This window comes from Petromyzon marinus, chromosome 34 (genome assembly GCF_048934315.1).
Source record: "Petromyzon marinus isolate PM22_M1 ecotype Great Lakes invasive population chromosome 34, UKy_Petmar_22M1.pri1.0, whole genome shotgun sequence".
Taxonomy (NCBI): Eukaryota; Metazoa; Chordata; class Hyperoartia; order Petromyzontiformes; family Petromyzontidae; genus Petromyzon; species Petromyzon marinus.
Window position 1 is genome coordinate 4,072,998 of NC_133700.1, and position 26,464 is coordinate 4,099,461.

Below are 26,464 nucleotides of genomic sequence, written 5' to 3' on the forward strand. Positions count from 1 at the left end.
TTGATGGTGATGCCTGTGCTGCCCGCGCTGCCCGCGCTGCCCATGTTGATAGTGCTGCCCGCGCTGCCCATGTTGATAGTGCTGCCCGCGCTGCCCATGTTGATAGTGCTGCCCGCGCTGCCCGCGCTGCCCATGTTGATAGTGCTGCCCGCGCTGCCCGCGCTGCCCATGTTGATAGTGCTGCCCGCGCTGCCCGCGCTGCCCATGTTGATAGTGCTGCCCGCGCTGCCCATGTTGATAGTGCTGCCCACGCTGCCCGTGTTGCAGGTGTTCCTGCGCGAGAGCCTGGAGCTGCGGCTGGAGACGGAGCGCGACGCGGCGTTCACACGCGCGGCCATCGCCATCCAAGCTCACGCACGCGGCCTACTTGCCCGGTACGCACACACGAATGTACACACGCACTTGCACACACGTACACACACACACGCACTTGCACACACACGTACACACACACATACACACACGCACGCACACATACACACGCACGCACGCACGTACGCACGCACACACGCCCACGCGCACACCGGTTAGCACACGTGTGAACCAGTCCTGGGCCTTGCCTAGGTCGGCTCAGCATTAAACGAGTACCCTAATGCGGTGTGTGAACATCAGCCGGGGCGCGGCGCTGACCACCCGCTCTCTCGTGTGCCTCGTCAGCCTTATCAATAGGTGCTCGCTGACAGCACCTTGCCCCCGACAGTCTGTTGCAGGCCATACGTGGGGGCGGGGGGGGATCTTTATCTTTGCCTCGGTGCGTTTCGCGTGTCGCGTGGCACAGGCGTCGTTACATGGCGGTGCGCGCCGGCGTGCTGCTCCTGCAGCGCTGGCTGCGCGGGCGCCTGTGCCGCGTGCGCTTCCTGCGCTGGCGCCGCGCGGCGCTCACCGCCCAGCGTCTCCGGCGGGGGGCGCTGGCGAGGAGGCGCTGCGCCGCCCTGCGGCACGAGCGGCGGATCCGGGCCGAGGAGAAGGAGCGCCAGGACAGGTGAGCGCCGCGTTGGCCCGCAGCAGCGGCGGCGGCGGCGGCCGGCGTGGCCGGGGGCGGCAGCGTGGCTAGGGGTGGCGAGGTGTGGTGGTGTGGCTAGGGGTGGCGAGGTGTGGTGGTGTGGCTAGGGGTGGCGAGGTGTGATGGTGTGGCCAGGTGTGGTTAGGTGTGATGGTGTGGCAAGGGGCGGTGATGCGACACAGAAATACGAGATTGAACAAGCTGTTTAAATCATGTTGATATAGAACGTGCGGTGCAGCAGCTTGCTGGAGGACCTTGTTAGCCATCGCAACGCAAGTGGCTTCCCCTAGCACCAGCGACTCGCGCTAGCCCCACCGCTACCCAACTAGCCAACCAGCGAAGAGTGCTAACCCCACTACACTGTCGCTGTACGCGTGCTGCTGCTGATTGTCGATCTGCTTGTGTCGCGCAGGGAGAGGGAGCGACTGGAGAGAGAGGAGGCGGCCAAGCGGGTGAGAGGGTGACTGGAATGGGGGGGGGGGGGTTCACGGGGTGGGGAGGGGGGTTCTCAATAACTAGAACGTTGATATTGATGAAGAGTTGGTGGCTATGGCTGCGATAATTTGTGTGTTGGTGGGGTACGATGAACAATGACGGTAGACGGCGATGGTGATGGATATGAAGACCGCCACCGCCGTATTTAGACGGTGGTGGTAGTTGTGGTGTAGGTGAAGGCCGTGTGTGTGCTGACGGTGGCAGCGGTGGGCTATGTCGTCGCTCGCCATATTGCAGAGGGAGCTGGAGACGCGTTTGCTGCTGGAGGAGGAGGCGGCGGCGGCGGCGGCGGCAGCGGCGGCGGCGGCGCGTGGTTCGCCGGCGGAGGAGACGGAGCCCGGTGGTGACCCCGGTGGTGACCCCGGTGGGGGCGGCCTGCGGGAGATCCTGCTCCTGGAGCGCCAGATCGCCCGGCTGCAGCGGGAGCAGCGTGAGCGTGAGGCCGGGCTCAGCCGCGACGGCCGTGAGCAGCTCCAGCTGATCCGCAGCCAGCACGGGGCGGCGCACACGGTGCGGCGCAGACACACGCGCGCACGGACGTACCCACATACATGGACAAACACATACGCACGCGCGCACACTCACACCTCAAAATACGAGTGGAGTGAATGTAGCGCTCATGCGGTGTTCATGATAACCCCGTTAGCCTGCGAAGCCGGGCGCCCAGGACGAAGGAGGGGAGCCGCAGGAGCCGCCGGAGGTGGCGGCACTCCCAGAATGCCCAGCTGCCCGCGGTGTAGGGGGCAGCCAAGCTGAAGTGGCAACCATGGAGCTGCCCCCGCCACCCGCCCTGCTCAGCCAGGCCGACCTCCAGCCAGAACCCCAGGTAGGGGACATCGGCAACTTATTGGCTGCGTGGCTTTGTCTTTGTATGCGGGGAGAGGTAGCGTAGCGGTCGGCGCGCTTCACCGTGACCTTGGTGACAGGGCTAACATCAGTGATTTTCACTGGAGCTCCATCTCACTGCTGGTGACGAAATCGACACCTCGGAAGCGAAGCAATTTGAGCCTGGATAGTTGTTGTGTGGCCGACCGCCGTGCAAACAAACAGGTGCTGCGGACTGCTGTTGAGCTACGTTGTGGGCAGCAGAGTGCAGCGCAGCAAGTGATGTTGTTGTGCTCTGCTGTGGTCGGATGTCTATACTCCACGCCTTAACCAACCCACACTGACCAGTGTGGGGAAGTATGGTCAAACATCCCCTATTATCCGTACGGCATGAGGGGGAGACCCTCATCCAGCAGTGGATTGGCAAAACGGCCGTACACGTTCGTGTCGCTGGTGATTGTTGCTATGGCTGAGTCTTATCGCCGCGGTGATTCTCACCGGGGCAACGGTTGTTGTTTCTGCGGCGGCGTCCGTCGTCGCGGTCGCTGTTGCCGCGGCGATGGTTGCCAGTGCGCGGGTGGGGAGGAAGAGGAGCTGGAGCGTCTGGAGCTGGAGGCCTTGCAGGCGGCACGGGAGTTTGTGATGGAGCTCGGCCTCTACGAACTCGGGGACGGGCCGCCCCCCGCCAAGCCCCCCCGCTTCCTCGACCCCTTCCCCCCCGCCCCCCACGACGAGGAGGACGAGGGCTTCGTTGCCGGCGACGACGGGTTCAAAGGTCAGCCACACCGCTCAACGTGAACTCGTATGCGACTTCCACGTGACCTGTTCTTGACCCCTACATGACCTCCATATGACCTCCATAAGTCCCCTCCCTACGTGAGTCCTCTATGACCTTCGCATGACACCCCCCCTCCCCATGTGATCTCTGCACCAATTTTACATAAGCTCCTCGTGAACTCTACTTGACCTCGACATCACCTTTAGCGATACCACGTGACCTCAACTTGACCTCTGCATGTCTACATGCCCTCGTTTCGACTCCGACCTCCGACTTTTTATATCCACGTGACCTTGCTGTGACCTCTGCGTGCAATGACGACGACGATGTTGCGCCGGTAGTGGTGGCAGCGTTAGTGGCGGCCACCGGGCGGTGATGACGGCGGCGTTAACGGTGGCGAGTGGCGGACGCTGACGAGCGGGCGTAGCAGGGGGTCACTCCGGCGAGTGAGTCCGGGTTCTGAGAGGTAATTCTCGTGCGTTTCCAAGCGTTTCCGGCGAGCCGTAGTTAGCGCCGCCGGATGGGGAGCTCTGGGTGAGCGACGCTCTTCGCTTTCCGTCTACCCCAGATTCTCCAAACCCCAGTGAGCGGGGGGGTCAGGGCGAGCCGAGCGCCGGGGGTCAGCGTGCCAGCGGGGGGTCCTCCGAGGCAGACGGGGCTTTGTACCTGCTCCCCACTGCCGCTTGGCCCGCTCAGCTCGCCGCGCCCGGCCCTCCCGACCCGACGCCTCCAAGTGAGCGGGGGGGGGTGGAATGTCAGCTCCCAGCGAGGGAATGCAGCCTGGGCAGTGGCATTAGTGCGAGGAATAGCGGACGAGGGACGCTCGCTTAAGCGGCGCGGCGATTCAAAGCGCCGATGCCCAGATGTATTTTTTATATCATAGCCTGGGGGGACCCCCCCGCCCCCTCCGGCCCATTGGCTTCAGCGCATGGCCTGTGCCCGTTCACCTCGATGAATTTGGTGGAGCTTGAATTCGGTGGAGCTCGTTTCTCTCGTTGTGGTTATTGCCAAAGTTGGGAGCCGGCCTCTAAGGTCCTCCGCCCGGCTCCGGCTCTTCCCCTTGGGCACAACTCCGATGCCGCTCTTGTGGAGCGGTGCAGCGCGTGGGTGGCTTGGCTCTCGGCGCGTGTCGTGTCGAGCGAGCGGCGTGGTGTGCGTTGGTCACTGGTGCGGTGCACCGTTGATGTTGAATTGTGTGGAGCGGCGTGGCCAATAGTCTGGTTTATGTCGGGTGCTTCGGTTTGGGGCGGCGTGTCGCAGGCGCGAGTGTTGCGAGCAGAGTTTGGTTCCCGCTCACGGCCAACACCAGTGACGATTATCTGAACCAGTCCTGGGCCTCAAATAGGTCGACTGAGCCTCAAATATGAATACCTGGTGTGATGTCAGGCGGGGTGCTGGCCACCCCTCCCCCCTTCCCCCTCAGGTGCCGTGCCGGCCTTCACAGGTGCTGCTCGCTAACAGCACTTGCCGCAACATCCTGTTCAGGCTACACAGGGTAGTAGAGTACAGTGGTGGGGTGGTGCCGCGTGACGAGTTACCAGTCGCTAACCCCCCCCCCCCCCGACTCCTCTCCGTGGCCGCGAGCAGCCTCGGCCGGCCGCTGCTCGGAGATCTGGGCGGACGAGGTGAGGCCGGCCGGCGGGGAGGCAGAGGAGCTCGACTTCGAGGAGGAGGACGACGAGGGCGACGAGGGCAGCGGGGGCCGGGCCGCCCGCGGCGGGGGGGCGGTGTCGATGCGGCGCGCGTGCGCGGGCCGGGCGGCGCACGCGCGCCAGCACTCGGCGTCCGGGGAGTCGCGGCTCTCGCTGGGGACGTACGCCAGCTCGGGGACCTACCGCTCGCTCTCCGAGGGGCGCACCTCCTCCGTGAGCGCCGCACCGCGCACCGTGCTTTCACACACACGATGCACCGTGCACCGCACCGTACATCACACACACGTTGCACCGTGCACCGCACCGTACATCACACACACGTTGCACCGCTCACCGCACTGTACATCACACACACGTTGCACCGCTCACCGCACCCTACATCACACACACGTTGCACCGCTCACCGCACCCTACATCACACACACGTTGCACCGCTCACCGCACCGTACATCACACACACGATGCACCGCTCACCGCACCGTACATCACACACACGATGCACCGCTCACCGCACCGTACATCACACACACGTTGCACCGCTCACCGCACCCTACATCACACACACGTTGCACCGCTCACCGCACTGTACATCACACACACGATGCACCGTGCACCGCATCGTACATCACACACACGTTGCACCGCTCACCGCACCCTACATCACACACACGTTGCACCGCTCACCGCACTGTACATCACACACACGATGCACCGCTCACCGCACCGTGCTTTCACACACGTTGCACCGCTCACCGCACCGTACATCACACACACGTTGCACCGCTCACCGCACCGTACATCACACACACGTTGCACCGCTCACCGCACCGTACATCACACACACGTTGCACCGCTCATCGCACTGTACATCACACACACGTTGCACCGCTCACCGCACTGTACATCACACACACGTTGCACCGCTCACCGCACTGTACATCACACACACGTTGCACCGCTCACCGCACCGTGCTTTCACACACGTTGCACCGCTCACCGCACCGTACATCACACACACGATGCACCGTGCACCGCACCGTACATCACACACACGTTGCACCGTGCACCGCACCGTACATCACACACACGTTGCACCGTGCACCGCACCGTACATCACACACACGATGCACCGTGCACCGCACCGTACATCACACACACGATGCACCGCACCGTGCTTTCACACACGTTGCACCGCTCACCGCACCGTACATCACACACACGATGCACCGTGCACCGCACCGTGCACCGCACGTATTACACCATGCACGGATCACGCTGTGGTTATGTCACACGTCCCATAATTTTGCACCGTGCGTCGTCGCACCTCACAGCGTCACGCCGCGCGTGTCACTACGCTGCGCAAATGATCCTGCACTGTGCAGATGATCCTGCACTGTGAGTGTACGACGCGTCTACATGAAACCGGTTAACGTGTGCATGTGTGCATGCGTGGCTGCTGGGGAGTGGTGGTGTAGCGGTTAGCGCGCCGCGCTACGAACCCGGCGACCCGAGTTGGATTCCCGCTCCCGGCCAACATTGGTGAAGATTGTCTAAACCAGTCCTGTGCCTACAGTCGGCTCGGCCTTATAAGAGTACCGGGGAAACAAAGTTGGCCGGGCACAGTGCTGGCCTCATCACCCCCTTGTAGGTGTGCCATGCCAACCTTCATACAGCGAGGGAAAAAAGTATTTGATCCCCTGCTGATTTTGTACGTTTGCCCACTGACAAAGAAATGTTCAGTCTATAAATTTAATGGTAGGTTTATTTGAATAGTGAGAGACAGAATAACAACAACAAAAATCCAGAAAAACGCATGTCAAAAATGTTATGAATTGATTGGCATTTTAATGAGAGAAATAAGTATTTGACCCCTCTGCAAAACATGAATTAGTTCTTGGTGGCAAAACACTTGTTGGCAATCACAAAGGTCAGACGTTTCTTGTAGTTGGCCACCAGGTTTGCACACATCTCAGGAAGGATTTTGTCCCACTCCTCTTTGCAGATTTTCTCCAAGTCATCAAGATTTCGAGGCTGACGTTTGGAAACTCGAACCTTCAGCTCCCTCCACAGATTTTCTATGGGATTAAGGTCTGGAGACTGGCTAGGCCACTCCAGGACCTTAATGTACTTCTTCTTGAGCCACTCCTTTGTTGCCTTGGCCGTGTGTTTTGGGTCACTGTCATGCTGGAATATCCATCCACGACCTATTTTCAATGCCCTGGCTGAGGGAAGGAGGTTCTCACCCAGGATTTGATGGTACATGGCCCCGTCCATCGTCCCTTTGATGCGGTGAAGTTGTCCTGTCCCCTTAGCAGAAAAACACCCCCAAAGCATAATGTTTCCACCTCCATGTTTGACGGTGGGGATGGTGTTCTTGGGGTCATAGGCAGCATTCCTCCTCCTCCAAACACGGCGAGTTGAGTTGATGCCAAAGAGCTCCATTTTGGTCTCATCTGACCACAACACTTTCACCCAGTTGCCCTCTGAATCATTCAAATGTTCATTGGCAAACTTCAGACGGGCATGTATTTGTGCTTTCTTGAGCAGGGGGACCTTGCGGGCGCTGCAGGATTTCAGTCCTTCAAGGCGTAGTGTGTTACCAATTGTTTTCTTGGTGAGTATGGTCCCAGCTGCCTTGAGATCATTGACAAGATCCTCCCGTGTAGTTCTGGGCTGATTCCTCACCGTTCTCATGATCATTGCAACTCCACGAGGTGAGACTTGCATGGAGCCCCAGACCGAGGGAGATTGACAGTTCTTTTGTGTTTCTTCCATTTGCGAATAATCGCACCAACTGTTGTCACTTTCTCACCAAGCTGCTTGGCAATGGTCTTGTAGCCCATTCCAGCCTTGTGTAGGTCTACAATCTTGTCCCTGACATCCTTGGAGAGCTCTTTGGTCTTGGCCATGATGGAGAGTTTGGAATCTGATTGATTGATTGCTTCTGTGGACAGGTGTCTTTTATACGGGTAACAAGCTGAGAATAGGAGCACTCCCTTTAAGAGTGTGCTCCTAATCTCAGCTCGTTACCTGTATAAAAGACACCTGGGAGCCAGAAATCTTTCTGATTGAGAGGAGGTCAAATACTTATTTCCCTCATTAAAATGCAAATCAATTCATAACATTTATGACATGCGTTTTTCTGGATTTTGTTGTTGTTATTCTGTCTCTCACTGTTCAAATAAACCTACCATTAAAATTATAGACTGATCATTTCTTTGTCAGTGGGCAAATGTACAAAATCAGCAGGGGATCAAATACTTTTTTCCCTCAACTAGGTGCTCGCCAACATCACCGTGTAGGCTATATGGGTGGTCTTTGTCTTTGTATGCATGTGTTCAGCTGGAGGACAGCGATGATGAGTTGGAGTCCCTGTTGAGCGAGGAGTTTGGGCGGAGGGAGGCTGTCTACAGCTCCGTGGGCGTTCCCTACTTCCACAGCTTCCTCTCCATAAAGGGTACCTGCTCACCCGCTCACCGCTCACCCACTTACTCAATCGCCTGCTCACTCACTTGACCTCTCAATCCTATCACTCACCCACTTATATTGCTACCCGCTTGCCCACTCACAATGACAGAAGGCAACCTTATTGTCTAGATTCTCAACTGCTGTACCACACCTTTTCGCTGTTTAGTTTCAGCCGTTCTTGTGCAGTGCACGATTTCTATGGAGGGCAGAATCGCGATAACGGGGGGAGCGCGCACGCTGCCCAGCCAACGTGAACACCAGGGCTGCCCCTGGCTGTCTGGGCGTTCTCTGGGTGTCTGGGTGCTCTCTGGGTGTCTGGTTGCTCTCTGGGTGTCTGGTTGCTCTCTGGGTGTCTGGGAGCTCTCTGGCTGTCTGAGTGCTCTCTGGGTGTCTGGGCGCTCTCTGGGTGTCTGAGCGCTCTCTGGGTGTCTGGGCGCTCTCTGGGTATCTGGGCGCTCTCTGGTTGTCTGGGTAATCTCTGGGTGTCTGGGTGCTCTCTGGCTGTCTGGGTGCTCTCTGGGTGTCTGGGTGCTTTCTGGGTGTCTGGGCGCTCTCTGGCTCTCTGGACGCTCTCTGGGTGTCTGGGCGCTCTCTGGGTGTCTGGGCGCTCTCTGGGTGTCTGAGCACTCTCTGAGTGTCTGGGCGCTCTCTGGCTGTCTTGGTGCTCTCTGGCTGTCTGGACGCTCTCTGGGTGCTCTCTGGGTGTCTGGGCGCTCTCTGGGTGTCTGAGCACTCTCTGAGTGTCTGGGCGCTCTCTGGCTGTCTGGGTGCTCTCTGGGTGTCTGGGTGCTCTCTGGCTGTCTGAGCACTCTCTGAGTGTCTGGGCGCTCTCTGGCTGTCTGGGTGCTCTCTGTCTGTCTGGGTGATCTCTGGCTGTCTCGCCTCCAATCTTCCTCTGGTCTCCATCCGGCCGTTCTGCTTGTTCTGGGCGCTGTGCCGGACCCCTCTTCTCCTGGCTGTCTCCTCCCAACCTACCCCATGAATAAACTCACTTCATGGATGGACCAATGTTACTTTTAATCCTTATCGGATGTTTCACATGAGAGAGAGGAGTGTTTTTTCTCTCTTTTGTGAGACAATGGAGACCTTGCACATTTTTCATTAAACCTCCCAGTTTGGCCATCAATCTCTTTTCCTTTTATGGAGCGAGCGATAGTTTGTGCGCGTGTTTGGCCTCGTGTGCCACGCCTGTTGTAGCGCAGCTTAACGGTTTAATAGATACGGAGGGGGGGGGGGGGGGAATGGGCATCTGTCCGCGCATTATGCGCCAACGGGGTTCTCATGGTTACGTAGCTCTCAAGTCAAGTTAGACTCCTGTCTGTGGTGCTACATTCTTTCACAAGACAACATAGATGCTCAAACAACCATTAACTTAATACATTTCCTAATGATCATTGTGACGAGTATGAAAAGGCATGTGGCCAAGACAAACAGTAATCATTATTTAATTGTACCAAGCACCAAAAGTGTTTTTTTTTAAATATCTGTGATGCTACCTGCGTGCAGTCGCATGTTTGCGTGGTTGTGACTGTCCTCCCTCTATCACCCTCTTCCTCGTCCTCCTCCTCCTCCTCCGCAGGCGGCCTGATGAACGCGTGGCGCCGCCGCTGGTGCGTGCTCAAGGACGAGACGTTCCTCTGGTTCCGCGCCAAGCAGGAGGCGCTCAAGGCCGGCTGGCTACTCAAGAAGGGCGGCGGCGCCTCCACGCTGTCGCGCCGCAGCTGGAAGCGCCGCTGGTTCGTGCTGCGCGGCGCCGTGCTCACCTACTACGACGGCGACGCCGAGGAGAAGCCCCGCGGCACCGTCAGCGTGCACGCCGCACGGTGCGGCCGCAGCGTCCACGCGTCGCGACGAAGCGCCGCGTTGCACCGCACCGCACGGTAGCGCCGCGCCGCACCGCGCTCAGCGAGACTACGCCGCGGCCGGGCGTGGTGCTGGCCACTCAATCCCTCGCTTTGCCGTGCCGGCCTTCACAGGTGCTACTCACGAACAGCACTTGCCCCCCTACACACAGTCTGTTAACGGGGGAACTTCGTCTTTGCAGGGAGATCCTGGATGGTGGGGGCCGGGAAAATGGGATCGACATTGTGATGAACGAACGCAAGTACCACCTGGTGGCCGAGTCTCCCGAGGACGCCAGGTGACAACCCCCCCCCTCCCTCCCCCCCATGTGATCCACCAATCCTGTCTCAACAGTGCTTGATTTTAGGCGTGTATGTGCGTGCGTGTTCCCGAGTCCAAGCATTTGTGTTTCTGAGCTCACGTGCATGTGTGTGAGTACGTGCGTACGCGTGCATGTCTGTGTGTTCCTGAGTTCATGTGCGTTCGTGCCCGTGCGTGTGTAGCGAGTGGTTCAGTATTTTGAGCCGAGTCCACGCTGCATCGGACAAGGAGCTGCAGCTGATGCACAGCGAGCAGGCGAACCCCAAGAATGCGGTGGTGAGACGCACACACATCGACACGCACGCACACGCGCCCACACACAGACAATGCACACACACACGCAGATCAACAACAACAACAGGCGTCATTTGCTCCAAAGTGCCGGTGACGTCACCGCCCCGACTCTTGTGCCCGGTTAGGTTCATAATGCCGCTCGACTGATTATGAGTGAGATCTGCGGTGACGCGTGGTGAGACGTGGCGACACGCTATGACATGGGGTGACGTGCGGTGACGTGCCGTGACGCCCGGTGGCGTGCCGTGACCCTGTTCTCCGTGTGTCCGCAGGGCACGATGGACGTGGGCGTCATCGACTCGGTGTGTGCGTCCGACAACCCCGACCGGTAAGGGTCACCGCTCAAGTCACGGGGGCTCTGCCGCCAGCGTCGTGGCTAGAGCTGGGGTTCGGGTCTTGTGCTTGGGGTTGGGGTTAGGTGGTTAGTGTTGGATTTAGGTTTCGGGTTAGGAGTTGGGGCTGGGGTTAGGAACGGTGCCAGGATTCTAGTTTGGGATTTGGGTAAGTGGTTGGGAAATAATTTAGGGGATGGGATTGGCGTTAGGAGTTTGGGCTGTTGATTATGGCTGTGTGTGTGTGTGTAATGGCGGGCACGTGTATTTGCTTGCGTATGTTATTGCTTGCGTATGTTATTGCGTGCATATCTAATTACGTGCGTATGTTATTGCGTGCGCGTGCTATTGCGTGCGCGTGTTATTGCGTGCGCGTGTTATCGCGTGCGCGTGTTAATGCGTGCGCGTGTTAATGCGTGCGCGTGTTAATGCGTGCGTATATTATTGCGTGCATAACCGCAGGCCGCACGGGTTTGTGATCATCACGGCCGAGCGCGTGCTGCAGTGTAACGCCGACTCGGCCGAGGAGATGCACCACTGGATCGCGCTGCTGCAGCGTAGCAAGGGGGATGCGCGCGTCGATGGACAGGAGTTCATCGTGCGCGGTGAGAGTCCCCAGCTCGTGGGACGCTCGCTACGTTATTGGCTCGCTCGCTCGCTCGCACGGTCACTTGCTTGCTGGCTCGTTCACCGCTCGCGAGCTCGTCACTCTGTTATTCACTCGGTCGTTCGCTCCACACACTTACACACTCACTCGCTCAGGCACATGCTCGCTCGCTGCCATATCACTGACTTGGTCACTCCCTCTATCCCACCTCTGCTCACCCTCTCAATCGCTGACTCGCAAACGTTGCTCACCCCAACCCTCACGCCATCGCATGTGGACACGCACGCTCGCTCGCTGCGGAACGAGCGACGCGCGAGCCTCGCGACTCTCGCGGCGCTCGCGGTGCACGGCCGTTTGCGGTCAGTCACCCGCGATGGCGCCGTCCGCGATCGCTCCGGCCGCTCGCGCCGCGCGGTCCTCGGCGCCGCGCCGCGATGCTTCCGTGACGCTCGCGCTCCTCCGCTTTGCCCCCGCGTCTCCCGCCTGCGCAGGTTGGCTGCACAAGGAGGGGAAGGCCGGCAGCGCCCGCAGCGGTCACAGCGGCGCCGTCCCCAAGCTCAAGAAGCGCTGGTTCGTGCTCACGCACAACTCGCTGGACTGCTACCGCAACGCGGAGCGAGCCGCCCCCAAGCTGGGCACGCTGGTGCTCAACAGCCTGTGCTCCGTGAGCCAGCACGACGACACCACGGGTACGGCCGTGACACCGCGACGCAGAGCCGGCCGCGCCGGGGTCGTGTTTCCGCCGCTCGGAGCGTAGCGATCGTCGGGGGAAACGCCGGCTGGGCTCGTTAGCGTTCACGAGAGTGACGCAGGGTTCACGACAACAAAAGCGGAAGTCGAAAATAAGGCGCAGCGATGAAACGCGTAGAAATCGGGGCAAGAAGGAACTGCGCCGTCACGTGAGAACCGAGCGAGCCATCAATGCCTCCCCGTTTCGGAATGATGAATCCAGACTTTGGCCAATGCCCACACGGAGTGTCGCAATTATTCAAGTCTGCGATTGTCGCCTTCGCGTCCAAACGATCCATGCCCCCCGCCAGTGATTTGGCCGCCCGCATCGCGAGCGCAGCCATCGGTGTCCACGCTTGGGCCAACGACATCGGCCTCCACTCACGATATGGCCGCCTTTGGTGGTGTCAGCTTTGAAAGTCGAAATTCCGCGTTGCGTGTTGATACTGCGTCGGTTGACGACGTCGCCGTCCAGGCTACTGGTGCGTCGTGGTGCAGGGCAGGAAGCACTCGTGAAACCCGTACACGCGGCTCGTGTTGACGGCGCCGGGCGTTGACGTTCCGTGCTGGTGTCGGTGTCGGTGCCGTCCAGGCTACTGGTGCGTCGTGGTGCACGGCAGGAAGCACTCGTGCCGCCTCTACACGCGGCTGCAGAGCGAGGCGTCGCGCTGGGCCGACTCGGTGCAGTCGGTCATCGACTCCAAGGTTCCCGTCGAGACGCCGACTCAGCAGCTCATCCAGGAGATCAGGGTGAGCACACGCGCACACAGATCCCCCCCCCCTCCGTAGCCTCAACATAATGTCGTTGGCGAGTGCTGATTCAGAGCATTTAAAGAAGGCCGGTATGGCCTGGCCGCCTTTGTCTCTTCGGTGCTGATGCTTTTAGACACTGCACCAGGTACTCATTTAAGGATGAGTCGGCCTAGAGGTGGCACGGCACTGATTGTCAGATATTCGCCACAGTGGATGTGGTTCGAATACGGGTGAAGTGTGGTGCGCTAAGCACTGCGCCACCGCTCCTCACGCACGCACATATGTACGCACACGTGCACACGCAAGCACCTGCTGCTCCGCGCACATGCACACACACACGCATGTGTGCATGCACAAACATGTGTCCGTGCCCGGCTATGTGGTCTGGTGATCGTGGTGGAGATGCTGACAATTACTATGAGCGTGGCGGTGGTGTTGGTGATTCTGCGGGAAGGATTGACGATGTTGACGACGATGATGATGTTGTTGATGTTGTTGATGACGATGATGATGATCACACACTGCCGCTCTCCTGATCCCGCCCCCCGTGCAGGACAACAGTGCGAATCCGGAGATAGTGGAGCAGATTTACCGACGCAACCCGATCCTGCGCTACTCTCCGCACGCGCTGCACTCGCCACTGCTGCCCCTTCCCTACGGCGACGCCAGCCTCTCCCGTGAGCTCCCAGGGCAGCCCCGCGTCACGTGACCCACCCCGCATGACGTAACACACACCGCGTTTACCGCTTGTTCCAGAGGGTCGCGGATAGAAAGAGGAGGCCATGTGTGCCAGTGTCCTGGCGACAAGACGTTTCCAAAAATCTCTCTCCCTCCCTACCTACCCCCCCCCCCCCCGTAGTGCAGCGAGAGTGCGGCTACGGGAGGCTGCAGGAAGAGGCGGTGCGCCTGTTCCAGCGGGTGCAGGAGCTGGAGACGGCCGCCGACCCCGTGCCGCCGGTGCAGGCCGTGCTGCGCACGTGCCGCCACCTGCGCCCGCTGCGCGACGAGCTCTACCTGCAACTGGTGAAGCAGACGAGCGCCCACCCGGCGCCCGGATCAGCCGCCGCGCTGCGCCTCTGGCAGGCGCTGGCGTGCGCCGTCTGTGCCCTGCCGCCCGGTCGCGCCGTGCTGCGCTACCTCAAGATCCACCTCAAGCGGTGGGCACACGCACGTGGTGGTAGGGGAGGGTGGGGGGGGGGGCGGTGGTGTGGGGGGGGGGGCGGTGGTGGGGGCGGCGCCCCGTCACGGAGTTTTGGGGGGCCGGCAGGTTGGCTCAGGGGTTGGGAGTTGGAGTCGAGAATAAGAGGGGTGATTTTGGACTTGGGGGTGGAAGTCGGGATCGAGGGTCGTTAGTAAAGTTATTGGGGTTAGCGTACGCTTAGTAGTAATAATAATAATGATTTACACGTCTTACATTCCTTTCACAATGTCCCAAGGCGCCGTGCGTCACAAGGACAACGATAACAAAGAATGAACCGGGCGACAAGAGCAGAGCCAGGGAGGAATGTAGGCCATTAGAAGAAAACTGTTTTTAAAAGATGTGGTTTTAAGTCGGGACTTAAAAGCATCAGCGCTGTCGGAGAGCATAATCTCGCAATGGCAGACGTATCTGCCTGTGCCTGTGTGTGTACGCGTGCGTGCTTACGTGTTTGTGCGTGCGTGCGTGCGTCCGCGTGTGAGCAGCGCGCGCGAGGATCACGCCGGCTCGGAGACGGACCTCTTCTGCGCGTTCATCCAGGACGCGGTGCGGCGCTCGCGACCGCGCGAGGCGGTGCCCTCGCGCGCCGAGCTGCGCGCCGTGATGGCACGCGCCGAGATGAGCGCCACGGTGCACTGCCACGGCGGCGGGGCCTGCCGCATCTCCGTGCACCCCTACACCACCGCCGGCGAGGTGCGGGCCCCCTCAGCGCCACGGTCCCCCCGGGCGGGGGAGCCTTCGACGCGTTGTCGCGGCGAACGCCGTTAGTGACCGCCCGCTAAGGCCGACGATGACGTTTGCCCACGGCGGCAGGTGCACGTTACGTTCGCGTGTCCGTCTGTGCATGCGCGTGCGTGCGTGCGTGCGTGCGTGGCCAGGTGGTGGAGAAGCTGCTGCGGGGCCTGGCGATGGAGGAGAGCCGGAACTGGTTCTCTCTGTTCGAGCGCCGCGACGGCACCGACCGCGCCGTCGAGGCACGCGCCCTCGTCGCCGACGTGCTCGCCGGCTTCGAGAGGTGCGCTTGCCGACCGCCATCCCACACCGCTCCTCTGATTATCATTCTCGTTTAAAATCCTAGAAAACATACGGCAGCAAGATAACAACTTCACACTGGATATTATTGTTACTCTGCCGAATGTTCCGAGTACGGGAGGAGCATGATGACAACAGGGATACAAATAATAACAACGCACGTAATATGTACGTACGTGCGTGCGTGCGTGTGTGCACGCGCGCGCGTGTGTACGTGCGTGTGTGTGTGTGCACGTGTGTGCGTGCGTGTGTGCACATGTGTGTGCGTGTGTGCGTGTGTATACATGCGTGCGTGTGTGTATGCGCGCGTGTGTACGTGCGTGTGTGCGCACATGTGTGCGCACGTGTGTACATGCGCGTGTGTGCCCGTTTGTGTGCACGTGTGTGCGTGCATATACATGCGTGCGTGCGTGTATGTGCGCGCATGTGTACGTGCGTGCGGAGCGGTGGTGTAGTGGTTAGCGTGCTGGCCTACGAACCCGGCATGCCGAGTTCGATTCCCGCTCATGGCCAACACCAGTAACATTTATCTGAACCGGTCCTGGGCCTCTCCTAGGTCGACTCGGCCTCAAATGAGTACCTGGTGTGGTGTGTAAACATTGCCACTGGGGAGACAAAGGCAGTCGGGCGTGGTGCTGGCCACCCACCCCGTCGTGTGCCGTGCCGGCCTAAATAGGTGCTCGCTAACAGAACTTACCCCAATAGTCTGTTAAGGCTAAACGGGAGGGTCTTTGTCTCTGTGCGCGTGACAGGCTGGCGGACGAGCGGGGGCTGCGGGAGGTGGAGGATCCTGGTGGAGCGGGGGGCAGTGTGGGGGGCCAGGGTGCTCAGCTCTACTTCAAGCTCTACTGCTTCCTGGACACGCACGGCGTGATGCCCGACAGTGTCGAGTTCGCGTTCATGTTCGAGCAGGTGAGACGGAGATGTCATCGTTTCCGATGCACGGTACACTCCAACGATAAGCACACGGCGCAGCGTTATAGGGTGGCGTGCGCCCTTATCAGAGACACAGCGACAGGAGTGCCACTTTGGCCATGCAACCCACGTGACGGACCGCAACAGTGAATCCCGCTGTGGTCTGCGCTCCTTCTACGGAAGGAGGAGCAATGACAATGCCGATTTGGTTCCGGTGATTCCCTCGTGGCATTTTAAGGGTGATGTTGTCGTGGTGGTGATGGTGATGTCACGGCGATGTCACCGTGATGGTGATATTGCAGCGATGTCGTGATGGCGACGCTTTGGCGATGGTGATGTCGCGTTGACGTTGACGCCGTGCGTCCCCTCCAGGCCCACGAGATGGTCATCAGCGGCCACTTCCCGGCTCCGGATGAGACCCTGCAGCAACTATCCGCGCTGCGCTTGCAGTACGCGCTGGGCGACCTGGCGCTGGCCTCGCTCCCCGCTTCCTCTCCCTCCTCGTCCGCCTCCTCCCCCTCCTCGTCCGCCATCTCCTCATCATCCTCCTCCTCCTCCTTGGCCTCCTCACCGACAGCCTCAGGCCTGCCCCCCTTACCCCCGCTGGAAGACATCTACCCCTTGGCCCGCCTCAGGGCTCGCGTCACTCAGTCCACCAAAGTCACCTCCCTGCAGCCCCAACCGATGGCGCCACCGCCGCCGCCGCCGGAGAAGAAGCGTTCCAGCTTCCTGGACGGAACGCTGCGGCGGAGCCGGCGCAGCAGCAACAGCAGCGGCGGCGGCGGCGGCGGCGGCGCCGGGGGCAACTCGAAGCGGCGGCACAGCCAGGGGCAGGCGGCGGGCCCGGCGAGCGTGGCGCCAACGCAGGCGCTGGAGATGTGGGTGCAGGAGGAGGAGCAGGCGGTGCGCGCCGGCGTCGTCGACAAGTGGCGGCGGCTGCACGGCGTGGGGCAGGAGCGAGCGATGGCGCTCTACATGGCGCTCGTGCGCGAGTGGTCGGGGTACGGCGCCACGCTCTTCGACGTCGAGGTAGCGACTCTTTTAATTTCCCACCGCCCGATGCGCCACGCGCCGCTCCTCCTGCGCGTCTGCGTGGTGCCACCCAGCCCCTCGTGTGCTGTGCCGCCCTTCATACAGTGAGGGGAAAAAGTATTTGGTCCCCTGCTGATTTTGTACGTTTGCCCACTGACAAAGAAATGATCAGTCTATAATTTTAATGGTAGGTTTATTTGAACAGTGAGAGACAGAATAACAACAACAAAAATCCAGAAAAACGCATGTCAAAATGTTATAAATTGATTTGCATTTTAATGAGTATTTGACCCCTCTGCAAAACATGACTTAATACTTGGTGGCAAAACCCTTGTTGGCAATCACAGAGGTCAGACGTTTCTTGTAGTTGGCCACCAGGTTTGCACACATCTCAGGAGGGATTTTGTCCCACTCCTCTTTGCAGATCTTCTCCAAGTCATTAAGGTTTCGAGGCTGACGTTTGGCAACTCGAACCTTCAGCTCACTCGACAGATTTTCTATGGGATTAAGGTCTGGAGACTGGCTAGGCCACTCCTGGACCTTAATGTGCTTCTTCTTGAGCCACTCCTTTGTTGCCTTGGCCATGTGTTTTGGGTCACTGTCATGCTGGAATACCGTTCCACGACCCATTTTCAATGCCCTGGCTGAGGGAAGGAGGTTCTCACCCAATATTTGACGGTACATGGCCCCGTCCATCGTCCCTTTGATGCGGTGAAGTTATCCTGTCCCCTTAGCAGAAAAACACCCCCAAAGCATAAAGTTTCCACCTCCATGTTTGACGGTGGGGATGGTGTTCTTGGGGTCATAGGCAGCATTCCTCCTCCTCAAAACACGGAGAGTTGAGTTGATGCCAAAGAGCTCCATTTTGGTCTCATCTGACCACAACACTTTCACCCAGTTGTCCTCTGAATCATTCAGATGTTCATTGGCAAACTTCAGACGGGCATGTATATGTGCTTTCTTGAGCGGGGGGAACCTTGCGGGCGCTGCAGGATTTCAGTCCTTCACGGCGTAGTGTGTTACCAATTGTTTTCTTGGTGACTATGGTCCCAGCTGCCTTGAGATCATTGGCAAGATCCTCCCGTGTAGTTCTGGGCTGATTCCTCACCGTTCTCATGATCATTGCAACTCCACGAGGTGAGATCTTGCATGGAGCCCCAGTTCGAGGGAGATTGACAGTTATTTTGTGTTTCTTCCATTTGCGAATAATCGCACCAACTGTTGTCACCTTCTCACCAAGCTGCTTGGCAATGGTATTGTAGCCCATTCCAGCCTTGTGTAGGTCTACAATCTTGTCCCTGACATCCTTGGAGAGCTCTTTGGTCTTGCCATGGTGGAGAGTTTGGAATCTGATTGATTGCTTCTGTGGACAGGTGTCTTTTATACAGGTAACAAGCTGAGATTAGGAGCACTCCCTTTAAGAGTGTGCTCCTAATCTCAGCTCGTTACCTGTACAAAAGACACCTGGGAGCCAGAAATCTTTCCGATTGAGAGGGGGCTAAATACTTATTTCCCTCATTAAAATGCAAATCAATTTATAACATTTTTGACATGCTTTTTTCTGGCAAACGTACAAAATCAGCAAGGGATCAAATACTTTTTTTCCCCTCACTGTAGGTGCTCTCTTACAGCACTTGCTCCAACAATCATCTGTAAGAGGCTAAATGGGGGACCTTTGTCTTTTTATTTCTGTGTGTATGCCTTACCGCCTGTGTCGTGTCTATATCTGCTGTTCTCCCATCTCTCTCTGCGTGCTATGTGCCTGTCGTGGCGTCTAACATCACCACGCGGGAAAGACCGCCCTTCAGAGGTGTCGCTCGCCAACAGCACTTGCCTCGACAGTCCATTACAGGCTAACGGGGGGACCTTTGTCTTTGCTCGTTAGTGCAAGGAGGGCGGCTTCCCATGCTCCCTGTGGCTGGCGGTGGGCGCCACGGCGGTGTCCGTGTACCGGCGCGGCGAGCCGAGTCCCCTCGACACATTCCCCTACGAGAACATCCTGTCGTTCGGGGCGCCGCTGCACAACACCTACAAGATCGTGGTGATGGAGCGCGAGATGCTCTTCCACACGCCCCAGGTACTCGCATACGAACGCTCGCTCGCTCGCTCGCTCAGTGATGGTGGTCGAACACAGTGCAGTGACGATGGAGGAGATGAAATAGTGTAGAGGCCGAGTCCTCTACACAGGTGGAGGAATCAAAGAGTGAAGTTCACGGGAAGAGCGGCCATTGTAGTAGCGATGGAAGAGTGGTAAGAAGGCGACTGACCGCCGGCAGGGCGCGTGACTCGAGTGACTTCCTCTTTAACGAGGCACTGTGGTTGTTGCCCTTGCAGGTGGTGGAGGTGGCCAAGCTGATGAAGGCCTACATCAACGTCATCGTCCGGGACCGCTACGGCACCCGCCCAGGGGACGTCAGGGCCTCGGGGGTCCCGGCTGGTTCCCTGGGACTCGGGGTACTCGGAGGACTCGTGGGGATGGGAGGCAGCGCGATCCCCATGGAGATCGTGGGCACTGCGGGGATCGGTGAGAGCCCCGGGGGAGCGTGCGGGGTGACCGTGGCGACCAATGGGACCGTGGGGCTCGGGACGAGCGGAGAATCTTCCACGGGGAGCGGCGGGCGAAGTAGAGGAAGTGGGGGGCTCGGAGGGAGTGGGGGGCCCGGGAGGAGCGGGGGATCCGGGGGGAGTGTCCGCTCCACGAAGGAGACCCTGCTCTGACGTGGCGTGCCGACCGCCTCTCGCGAAATCCTCGAGGATCCGCAGGCCACGGTGACCCCAAACAATCGCTCGGGATCACCATGATACCCCGGGTCACAGATGCTAAAGGTCACCTTGTCGTCAGGCCACACCCCACGCAGCTCGTCGCGACCCAGTGCCGCTGACCTCTCCAGCTCTTGCACCTTCAAAAACCTTCAACTCGGCGTTCCGCGAGCGTCGTCGGTCTTCCCCGGCGCTGGAGGGAGCCCGTCCGATCGTCGCCAAGGCCCGACGTGGCCCCCAGCGGGGATCGCGATGGAAACCCCGGTGCCCGGGGGGGGGGGCCCGGCACCTGCATCGTGCCGCTCGCCGCGTGCGTGAGGGACGGCCGTGGCAGGGCCCGCCCGTGCTGGGGGTTCAGCCCCCTTGGCGTCGCGAGGGATCTCGTGGTGGGGTGGCCCTGGCGGTGGGCGGTGTGAGGGACCGGGACTTGGCGCGGTCGCCTCTTGCGCTGTCCTCCAGCGTTCCAGATAATGCTTCGGGGCTCTGCGAGTGCTTTACCCTCCGACGTGGACGTCGTGTGTGCGTGCGTGTGCGTGTATGAAATGTTTTAAGGTTGGTAAAAAAACGCGATTATTTTTTTTTTGCTGGGGTGGGGCAGTGAACCCGGAGACTTGAGTTCGATATCCCCGACTGTGGCTCGCGTCTCGGTGGCGAAGCCGATAAGCCCAGCAGCAGCAGCAGCAGCAGGGCGTTCTAGCCACCCCCCTTCATCAACACTCAACGTCGAGTCGGACCTCGCCCAACGTGCCGGGGGGTTGGAGGTTACGTTGGGAAAAACCGCGGTAAACGATCGGCTTCGAGGAAGAACTTGGGGGTAGCGTCCCTGGGTTCCGAAGTTATCGCTCCGTCCCCTCGTTGTTAGCTAATTCTACACGATTTCCCCCACTTGATATAACGTAGCAAAAAAACCAGACACATACATGTAGATATAATGAAATAAAAGATATTTAAACATAGAATGAAACAAGTGAAATTTTAAAATGTTACTTCGATGGATGATGACGATGATGATGGTGATTATCACCACTTCCTCCCACTTTGTTTAACTTATAGTTTCCACACGATTTTCGCCCTTATCACAGCAAAACCACACACGTTAGTAACGCAAACAGTGAGTAAAATAAAATTGGGACGTAAAGCTAATTTTCAAAACGTGAAACCGAAAACGTTTTTTTTTAACTCACGACGACGGCGACGATGAAGGGGAAGACGGCGACGATGTTGGTGGTGGAGGCGCTGGAGGGACTCGCAAGTGGACCGCACCACTACTTTTCAAAGCGGCAGGGGTTGGAGAATTTCGGCAGTGTCAAACCGCCTCCACCTGTAACATCACCCCCCCCTCACCCCTTACCCCCACCCCACACCCCTCACCCCCACCCCCCACCCCCACCGTGTCCAGGATAAAAAAAACGTACCTCAATTAGTGCACCGCGTATCGCCGAAACACGCGTTCGGTAAAACGGCGTTGGACAATGTGTGAGAATCTTTATTTATGCTGGAGAAATCCGATGAGCTATGAAGCTCTTTTTCACAGATGTCCAGTTGGGGCGGGTATGGGATCTGTATAGTCAAACAATCCCCATGGCTGACGTAGCATGGGAGGCCTTCATCCAGCAGTGGATTGACAAAAGGCTGTAATTATTATTAAGTACAATGCAATATCACTATGCAGTAATGAGTAATGTTTATAAACACAGTACAATATTTAATGCCAAACCCATGGGGCATGCAATACCTGTGGCCGTTACGTTGACCGCCCGTAAAGGAAACGACGTCTCAATGACAATGACAATCTTGTACATTTATCTCACTCCAAAAGAGGACGAAATCAACTCGCACTGCGCAACCAAGAATTTTGACGTTTGACTCCGCCGTCGTCCTCGTCCGGACAACCCGGAGGAGCGGAGACCAAAGCCAGTCCAATGCTCGGGGCCCACAGCGAGAGGCTTCCACTGTGACCGTACGAAAAGGAAGTGATGCCAAGGCTGTGAGGATGCGCCTGCGAGACGATCCCTCCTGGCGGGGATTCGCCCTCGGCTCCGGTCAGCGCGTTACGGAGAGTGGACGGAGCTGTGTCCGGGAGAGATTCCCAACGGAGAGTAAGCGGGGGGGCATTCCTCGACTGCAAGGAAGATAAATAGGAGCGCAGATATCGGGGCCAAGATGCCGAATCCCTCGACTTTCCGAATGGAGGAGAAAGACTCCCCGGGGGATTTAATCGGGGTCTACAAAGTCATAAATATCGATCGAGTCGATCTGGACGGCTATTTGAAGCTCGTCACAGGGAGGGGGGGGGGGAGACAAGCAGAAGCCGTGTACGGGAACGTTCCGGACGGAGGTCCCGAAGAGGCGTCCTATTTTTATCCGCAGAGAGCGGCGGGGAGCGTGGAACCGGCTGCCCGCGGCTACGCGCCAAGTGGGAGGCCAATCCACTGGGACGCTTCACACGAAGCTCTCCTTCATCAGATTTTAGAATCCATGCGCAACTGACAATCACGATGAGCAAAGTGGCCGAATTGCTTACCGCTCGTTTTTTTGTTTTTTTACTTTTGTAACGTTCTCCCCGTGGTTTTAGCGGTACGCAGGTACTGAATGTTGTATCTGTCACGCGAACACGTGCAGCGAAATGTCAACCAGTGCCGGATTATCCCAGTAGCAAAAGTAGCAAATGCTACGGGCCCCGCACTTTCAAGGGCCCCGCGCTAAATGCTTTCAAGCTATCAATTCCGGTTCAGTGATTCTGCACTTGCTCTATTACTATAGTACTATACCGCCTTAAACGTTTATGAACGACTGGGTGTTCAAGGTTAGCGATTTATCGTGTTATCTGGCTGTATAGCAAATGAAAAATACAATTACAGCAAGTTTTAAAATTAGTTTTTATTTTATTTAAAGCCACTTAATGCTACAGGCCCCGCACTAGCTTAATCCGGCACTGAGGGCAACCGCGCGTAAAGCGACAACAAAAACCACCCGAATTTGCGGCGCTGTGGTTGTGACCGCGTGTTGTGACGGTGCCTTGCTGTTGTGACCTTGCGTTGGGCATTGATGCGTGGACTTTTACGATTGGAATTCGTGCGGAAGCCTCGTGCGCGTGTCGTGACGATGGCCTTCGTGTTGGGACGGCCTGCAGGCGGAGCCGTCCCGTGACCCGGTATCGTCAGGGCTGCATGGCCGTGCAGATTTAGTGTTAGTTGCGTGCCGTGTCGATGCTTGCGGTGTTTGTTATCACTCTCGTGTGTGTGTGTGTGGAGGGGGAGGGAGGGGGAGAGGCCACCCGAGTTCGATGCCTTCTCGCGGCCAGCGTTGCTGACGATTATCTGAACCGATCCTTGGTCTGCCCCTTGCGTCAGCTCAGTCTGGTTCCGTGTGTAGTAAACATCGCCACTGGTGAATGTCGTGCCGGCGTTAATAGGTGCTCGCTAACAGCATTATCCCCAACAAGTCCGTTCAAGGCTACACGGGGGATCTTTGTCTCTGGGGAGCCGGGTTGCAAGCCTGGTACCATTCTCACACTTGATTCATCCTGGGATTCTGCAGCCCCCTAGGATGTAATTGTTTTTTGTTATTTCACAAGACGGCAAATCATCCAACATTTCCTGGTTTTCTTTTTTTATTTACCCCGGGGAAAAAACCTCGCCCATACCCACGCTGGACGTTTTTTTCTCCAACTCCTTCCCCAGGGTATTTGTTTGCATGCTGGAAGAACCCCCCCCCCCCCCTACGCGGAAGCAGATACTCCAACTCAAAATCATAATCTTTATTTAGACCGGAGCAATCCGATGAGCTGTGAAGCTCTTATTCACAGATGTCGAGTAACGCTGTCCGGTAACTCCACGCAGATATAGGTCAGAAACCTACAGCCTGCACGGCTCTCTTTGAGGCACCCTACTTTGGTTTTCAGAGGCTGGATGGCGTGACCCCGGGGTTAAAAGTGCGTCCAAAGCGAGTGACAGAAGAGGGGGGTCCTCAGGGTCCCCACGTCCCCCAGTCCCCGGAAATCACGGTGGGCCCTGCTAAAGTGCCTTAACTTAAGAAATGCATTGTACATTCCCGGGCTTCATGCAGCCCTCGCCTTTATAAACTCGTGTGCGTCGTGTCTGCAGTGTGTGTGTAGTGTGTGTGTAGTGTGCGTCGTGTCTGCAGTGTGTCTGCAGTGTGTGTGTAGTGTGCGTCGTGTCTGCAGTGTGTGTGTAGTGTGCGTCGTGTCTGCAGTGTGTCTGCAGTGTGTGTGTAGTGTGCGTCGTGTCTGCAGTGTGTGTGTGTAGTGTGTATCGTGTCTCCAGTGTGTCTGCAGTGTGTGTATCGTGTCTGCAGTGTGTCTGCAGTGTGTGTGTAGTGTGCGTCGTGTCTGCAGTGTGTGTGTGTAGTGTGTGTCGTGTCTGCAGTGTGCGTAGTGTGTCGTGTCTGCAGTGTGTGTGTAGTGTGTGTCGTGTCTGCAGTGTGTGTGTCTGCAGTGTGTGTGGTGTGCAACTTAGCCCGCTCGTGCCTTAGGCCGGACTCGGGAGTCTGGATGGGAACGGAGCCACGCGCTGGCCCCACCCGAGCTGCCCGCCGCCGGTGGCGGGCAGCGCAGGCGGTGGTGGTGGTGGTGGCGGCCAGCGCTGGCGGTGGTGGTGGCCAGCGGAGGCGGTGGTGGTGGCCGGCGGTGATGTTGGCCAGCGCAGGCGGTGGTGGTGGTGGCCAGCGCTGGCGGTGTTTCCCGAGCGGCGTTTGTCGCCGCTCCGATCCTCCTCTGCCCCGCGAGCCACCACGGAAGGCGTCGTGGTGGCACCGTCTCGATAGCCGTGCCATCATTGACACCGCCTCTCCGCCCCGGCCTCGTCCGTGTTCCGTGAGGAACGTGGCTCAGAGGTGATTGCCTGTTAAGATGAGCGGTGTAATCGGAAGTGATTGGCTGCAGTGTAATTCCACATTCATGTGGCCGGGGTAAGTCCATCCACTGTGCACTCGCTCGTTGACTTCCGCACAAAGTGTGGTGCTCGTGATATGGACCCCGGAGGAGGTGACGCCACTGATGTGAAGTAGTAAGTCGGCTTCTGCTGCGTTCTCGTTTCTTTGTAAGCAGGTTGGAGGGGAAGAGTGCCTTGATTAGGAAAACTGAACTCGACAATGAAAAGAAGAGCGTTTACAATCTGTTGCGTTACCGCCCGCTGTGACACTCGTCTGCGCCCCCCCCTACCACCCGGCGTGCGTCTCTCCGGCAACTGCTGCCACGAGGCAGGGGACCCAAACTCGCGACGTTCTGCCGTGGCGGGCCCCTCAACCACCACGTGCTGGGGGGGGGGGGGGGGCTGAGTTTTGGATTAGAAACACGCAGAATGTCGTTGCGTCGTTCGGGTACGATGGCGTCGAATTTGCATCGGACCGCATTTACGCGATGTAATGCTCAGGCAGGAGGAATTTGATGACATTGGTCGCGAAAGCCTACGTGTTAAACTTGCCCTTAGGTCGTGATGCGAAAACGTTAGATCCAGGCCCACATTTTTTTGGATCAGAAACCGATCCCCGCCTTGCCGGCACCGCCGTGCGAGCCACGGGGCCACGCTCGGGTCGACGACGCCTGCCCCGGCAAAGGCCGGGGGCTTGGAGGGGGCGGGGGGGGGAGCGGCTCGGACGGAGGTTTGGTGCCATGCATCGCCCGGGGGGACTCGAGCCCAGGCCTCGCGTAAGGCGGAGGGTGTGGGTGGTGAACTGTGTTGCGGGTGCGTGCGGTGCTCTGTATTTACACCGAACCAACCACTTAAGGCGTGTGTGTGTGTGCGCGCGTGCGTTAATACAGTTTAAAAAAAAAACACAGCAGTGACGCGTTGTCCTTAACGTGCAGTGGCTCGGGTGAATGTGCATCCCTGCTCTACGCATGAGCAGAGCGAACGCTCAGACGCGCTTTGGACTTGTCGCGCGCCACCTCCGTGCGGAATTTTCTCGCTCTCGAAGACGGAGGACGAATCGGGTTACAAGGATGAACTACAGGCAAGCGGGAAGGCAGCAGCCACACGGTGAGCTGTAGCCCGACAATTGCCCAAGCTCCACAGCCCTGTATGTATTTAGGCGTGATTGACCAATTTACGAGTGTTGACACGTTGTAAGAAACCGGAGCACCTGGAGAAAACTCACGCGTGCGAGGGGGAAACACTATATCTCACGCGGTCGGAACAGGTGAAGTCCCAATACATTCTGCTGCACCGCTTTCTACTGGCGAGCCAGGGTACGGCCGCTCCTCGCTGCCCACGGTGAAGGGAGTTTCACAGCGTCCACGCAGCGACCCATCGACCCTCGCCGCCGCCTCCTCAGCGCTGGACCTCGGGCAGCCACGTACGACACCACCACCCCCGCCGCCGCCCGTTATCGATTATCCATCGTAGGCGGGGCACCCCGAGCGCGCGCTGTACCATGGACAGCAGCGCCACCCTGCCTGCGGCGCCCCG

At 58.5% G+C, this 26,464-nt stretch overlaps 1 protein-coding gene across 2 annotated transcripts in view; it reads left to right on the top strand.

The window, feature by feature from the left end:
* The window catches only part of LOC116948542 (unconventional myosin-X-like), an 81,122-nt gene extending 54,707 nt beyond the window's left edge, over positions 1 to 26,415 (top strand). The window contains exons 22-45 of one of the 2 annotated variants that reach the window (XM_076071640.1): positions 268 to 374; positions 779 to 982; positions 1,416 to 1,455; positions 1,736 to 2,008; positions 2,145 to 2,324; positions 2,894 to 3,098; positions 3,670 to 3,834; positions 4,689 to 4,966; positions 8,096 to 8,210; positions 9,801 to 10,044; positions 10,266 to 10,361; positions 10,567 to 10,660; positions 10,951 to 11,006; positions 11,473 to 11,615; positions 12,109 to 12,306; positions 12,939 to 13,096; positions 13,653 to 13,776; positions 13,959 to 14,256; positions 14,783 to 14,990; positions 15,176 to 15,312; positions 16,082 to 16,241; positions 16,617 to 17,273; positions 19,162 to 19,353; positions 19,611 to 26,415. In XM_076071640.1, the coding sequence (XP_075927755.1) occupies positions 268 to 374; positions 779 to 982; positions 1,416 to 1,455; positions 1,736 to 2,008; positions 2,145 to 2,324; positions 2,894 to 3,098; positions 3,670 to 3,834; positions 4,689 to 4,966; positions 8,096 to 8,210; positions 9,801 to 10,044; positions 10,266 to 10,361; positions 10,567 to 10,660; positions 10,951 to 11,006; positions 11,473 to 11,615; positions 12,109 to 12,306; positions 12,939 to 13,096; positions 13,653 to 13,776; positions 13,959 to 14,256; positions 14,783 to 14,990; positions 15,176 to 15,312; positions 16,082 to 16,241; positions 16,617 to 17,273; positions 19,162 to 19,353; positions 19,611 to 19,994 (4,716 nt within the window). In that variant the 3' untranslated portion in view covers positions 19,995 to 26,415. The remainder of the gene's footprint in view (positions 1 to 267; positions 375 to 778; positions 983 to 1,415; positions 1,456 to 1,735; positions 2,009 to 2,144; positions 2,325 to 2,893; positions 3,099 to 3,669; positions 3,835 to 4,688; positions 4,967 to 8,095; positions 8,211 to 9,800; positions 10,045 to 10,265; positions 10,362 to 10,566; positions 10,661 to 10,950; positions 11,007 to 11,472; positions 11,616 to 12,108; positions 12,307 to 12,938; positions 13,097 to 13,652; positions 13,777 to 13,958; positions 14,257 to 14,782; positions 14,991 to 15,175; positions 15,313 to 16,081; positions 16,242 to 16,616; positions 17,274 to 19,161; positions 19,354 to 19,610) is intronic. The other variant, XM_076071641.1, reaches the window with a different exon arrangement.
* The last annotated feature ends 49 nt before the right edge of the window (positions 26,416 to 26,464 follow it).